Genomic DNA, 3,842 nt, shown 5'->3' with positions numbered 1-3,842 from the left:
TTCCTCTTGCACACGAACAACCAGCTCGCCATTGGCCTCTTGTTTGACAAGCCGTCCGCTCCTCCGAGCAAGCTTGGTCGAGGCCCTCCCTGTGCACGTTGTTCCTTCATCCAAGTGCCCCATCCACGCCGTTTGCTTGCTTAAAGTCAAACCCAAGCCAAGACACCCCGCCCGCCCCCGGCTTGACCAGCCCACCTCACACCTTGCCAACCGCCCTCGCCATCGACTGGCATTTTGCGTGCGCGACGGTCCCGAGCCCGCGCCGCCCGTTCCAACCCCTCAGCCGTATCCCAATCTCTTGGCCCTGGCGCCCTTTCATCTCTTCTATTGCCCGACCGCTTGAAACCTCCCTTCCCTCTCCTGGCTCCCCCGCCCCCACGCGCGTTTCCGCCGTCAATCGTTTGCCATGGCACTTCAGTCCAGCGGCAGCGCCATGCGCATGATCCACGCCCCGAGCGCCCTTGATCACCAGAAACCCCCGGGTCTGAACCACAGCAGCGCTCTCAAGCCTGCCGGCAACGCGTCAAGCGAAGAGCTGGCCCTCGACCTTGGCGTGGAATTGCGTCAACAAGCCTCCCAGCCAAAACCCCGCCACCCAAATGAGTCCGCTCCGGCTCATCAAAAAACCAACCCCACTGCCCCCGCCACCTCGGCCCGCTACTTAGCCCCTCCCAACGGCAGCCTTCTCCGCGCTCATGGCTCTTTTGAAGAGGCCGAGCTCGACGCCCTCCTCCACCAGCCCATGAGCGCCTTGCCACTCGGCCCGGACGATGCCGACGATGACGCCTTTGAGCACGACGAGCAGAACATCAACCTCATCACGCCCCAAGTCCCCATTTCCCCTGAGGAAGAGCGTGCCCAAATGCTTGCACGCATCCAGAAGCAGGTCAACTTTTATTATGGCGACCGCAACTACCCCACTGACAAGTTTCTCCGAAAGCACACCAAGGCCCACCCAGACGGCTGGGTACCCATCGCCACCCTAGCCGCATACAAGAAGATGAAGAAGCTCACCCAAGACATTGACCTCATCGCCGAAGCGCTTGAGGACGTCGACATTGTCGAACTGTCCCCCGATCGTCTCAACGTCCGCCGCTGTGCCCCTCCGGTCAAGTCAGACGCCGCCTCCATCTGCTCCACCACCGTCGTCGCTACAGGCTTTGATGGTACTTGGATCGACCTCTCGCGTCACTTGGCCCACTTTGGCCACATTGTTCGCGCCCGTCGCCTCCAACCGGAGGACCCCCTGCCCGCCGAAGTCCACGAGGTGTGCCCCAACGAGCACCTCCTTCCCGCGAGCCTTCGCCAGCGCACGGGTCCCATCTGGCTCGTGGAATACGACTACGCGGACGAGGCCATGGATGCCGTCATTGCCATGGAGGGCCGTCGTGACCTGCAAATTGGAGTCTTGTACAAAAAGCCCCGCAAGAAACAAATTCGGCTCGGCACTTGCCCCTCCCCGACTGCCCTCATGATGGTTTCCTCGGGCAGCCGCTCCCAAACGGCCTCGCCCGTGCCACGCAGCCGCTTTAACAGCACCGGCCCCCGACGTGACGGTCGTGACCACAGCCACGACGGTGCACACAACGTTCCCCACCTCCAACAATTTGTTGCCCGCCAAGAAGATGACTTTCGTCGGCGTGCCCAATCACTCGAAAGCCAGCAAGTGCGCCGCCCCATGCCCACCGACCAGCGCCCTCGCACCCAGAGCACCAACGCTCGTCGCTATGTGCCTCCCCACGCACGTGGTTCAGAATCCCCCACCGCGCATCGGCGTCAACCCGCCAATGCCGGATCCACCTGGGCCCCGCGCCATGGGCCTTCAGCCCTTCAGCGCCAAGCTGGCCCGCAAGCTCCAATCCCTGCCCGGGCCCCGAGCCCTCAGGGTCTTGCACTCACCTCCCATCGCCCCACCAACAACTCAGCCGCCCCACAATCTGACGGCTTTGCATTGGCGCCGGGCCACGAAATTACCCAACAACGCCGCCATTCCAATTGGCGCGAGGTCATGACGCCGGAGCAATTGGCCGCGTTGGGTACTCCCATCTGATTTTTCCTTCCTTGACCTTTACAAACAAACCTTGAACCCTCCCTTCCAAAAGCAAGATAGCAAGAGTTTATTTTTTCTTTTTCTTACTCCGTCCCATGATTGCCCAATGCCCTGTGATTTTGGGCAACTTCACCTTCACCTTCGTTTCCTGTTGTCCGCGTCGGACGTTTTGTGCACGTCGGACTCATGAGCGTTTAAGAGTCAAAACGCCAAGAGGTCCTTTGCTGGTGCAGTGCTTGGAGCACTTTGTCCACCCTGCACATTATGACCGGTGTCCCAGATTATTTGTTCGCAGTGTTATTTCACCCAGGTGCTGTGGTCAGATCTCAGCGCGCTTCCAAGGCGTTGTGTTGACTTTGCTCCTGAATATTTTTGTTGCTTGTTTGTGTGTACGGCATGAATGGCATGGATTCCCCCCAACCCTTTTTTTGATTTTCGGGCGGTCATCCGGGCAAGAAGAGCTCTGGACTGCCCAACTCCCTATTATTTCTTACACGGCTGGGCTGGACACAAGCTTGAGCTTCTGTCCAAACGACCCTTGTGGTGACCAGCCAACAAATTGATCGAGACTTGTAGATCCGGGCAGTATCTAAGAGTCTTGCATGCGCATGGGTGTATGAAAGCCTCATGAGATCGGTGAGTATGGGCTGGTGAAAAGGGACGCCAGATTTGCTACAACGTCATGACGGTATTCTTTTCTCTATTGGCGACAGCGCACCAGTGCGGTGGCGCAATCTCTCCACCAACGACCCCAACAATTCACCAATGAATCAGATACTTGGGCGCCCGGTGGAGGAAATTCAATCACAAGGAAAGCACGAGGGGCGGAAAGAGTGTGCGGCGCTGCCGCAAATCCATGTTTGTCACTCAGCCGCATCGCGCAAAGATGGACGACACAGGAACTGAACTGGCATCGAGTAGCGACTCGTTCCAAGAACAGCAACAACAAAAATAAGACCAAAAGACAACAGCCACAACACAAAAAAGCAAAAAAACAACAACCCCAAGTCACACCGAGTCTACCACGGAAAGAAGAAAAAGGAAGCCAGATCGGAAATAAGTCCACGGCCCAAAGGTTTGAGCCAACGGTGGGAGGACGGCATAGCATGGCGAGTGTGTGCGCAGTGCGGTTCAGGGATGCAAGGGTCGAACACAACAGGAGCCACCGAGGAAGGGGTGGGTACAAGGGGGTGGGGACAAGGAGGTGGTCGCTGGCACTGCGGGGCAATGAACCCACAGCGATTTAATCATCCTTGATAAAGCTAATGACGTTGCCAAAGTGGGAGCGGACGTCGAGCCAGAGGTCGTCCAGGGCGGTGAGCAGGGTCAAGCCGACGGGGGTAGCTTGTACGGCTGTTCGCAGCTGGGCACCCATGTCATCCACCAGGCCGGCGGCTGTGTTGAGCGAGCTGGGGGGTGGCGGGGAGAGCAGTTGGGGCATGGGAGATGATCCAAAGGCACCAATGTTTGTGTGTTCTGAACCAGATGGCCCCCTCACACCGCCGGTCGTAGCGGCGGGGAGGAGTTCTGATCGGTTTTGCAAGGTCCATTCGAGTCCCTTGAGAGCCTGTTGGAACCGCGGATTGGCCGGGTGAGGCGGGGACAGGGTGCCGTGTTGAGCCGCAAGCGTCTTTCACACACAGCGCGACATGAAGGTGTCACGGCATACACCTGACAGACCTTGTCGGCATTTTTGCTGTATCGTCGGATACCAAAGGCTTCTACCATGTTTGCAATGGGGACTTGCGAAGAGACCTGAGCGCTGCTGTCCAGGCGAGTGGTTCTGTCACAA

At 58.4% G+C, this 3,842-nt stretch overlaps 2 protein-coding genes across 2 annotated transcripts in view; one reads left to right on the top strand and one right to left on the bottom strand.

Moving 5' to 3' along the window:
* Nucleotides 1-406: 406 nt before the first annotated feature.
* MONBRDRAFT_39206 (uncharacterized protein) lies at nucleotides 407-2,050 on the top strand (the record flags this gene model as incomplete). The annotated part of the gene is made up of 1 exon (XM_001750516.1): nucleotides 407-2,050. The coding sequence occupies one exon, from the start codon at nucleotides 407-409 to the stop codon at nucleotides 2,048-2,050; it is 1,644 nt and encodes a 547-aa protein (XP_001750568.1).
* Nucleotides 2,051-3,293: 1,243 nt separating this feature from the next.
* Nucleotides 3,294-3,842, bottom strand: part of MONBRDRAFT_34617 (uncharacterized protein) — a gene marked incomplete at its 3' end in the record, with an annotated part of 1,239 nt that continues 690 nt past the window's right edge. The window contains exon 4 of the mRNA XM_001750492.1: nucleotides 3,294-3,617. Coding sequence (XP_001750544.1) covers nucleotides 3,294-3,617 — 324 coding nt within the window. The remainder of the gene's footprint in view (nucleotides 3,618-3,842) is intronic.

Source organism: Monosiga brevicollis, genomic scaffold (genome assembly GCF_000002865.3).
Source record: "Monosiga brevicollis MX1 MONBRscaffold_42 genomic scaffold, whole genome shotgun sequence".
In the NCBI taxonomy this organism is placed as follows: Eukaryota; class Choanoflagellata; order Craspedida; family Salpingoecidae; genus Monosiga; species Monosiga brevicollis.
Note: the sequence above shows the minus strand (reverse complement) of the source record. Positions and strands in the feature narration are given on the sequence as shown.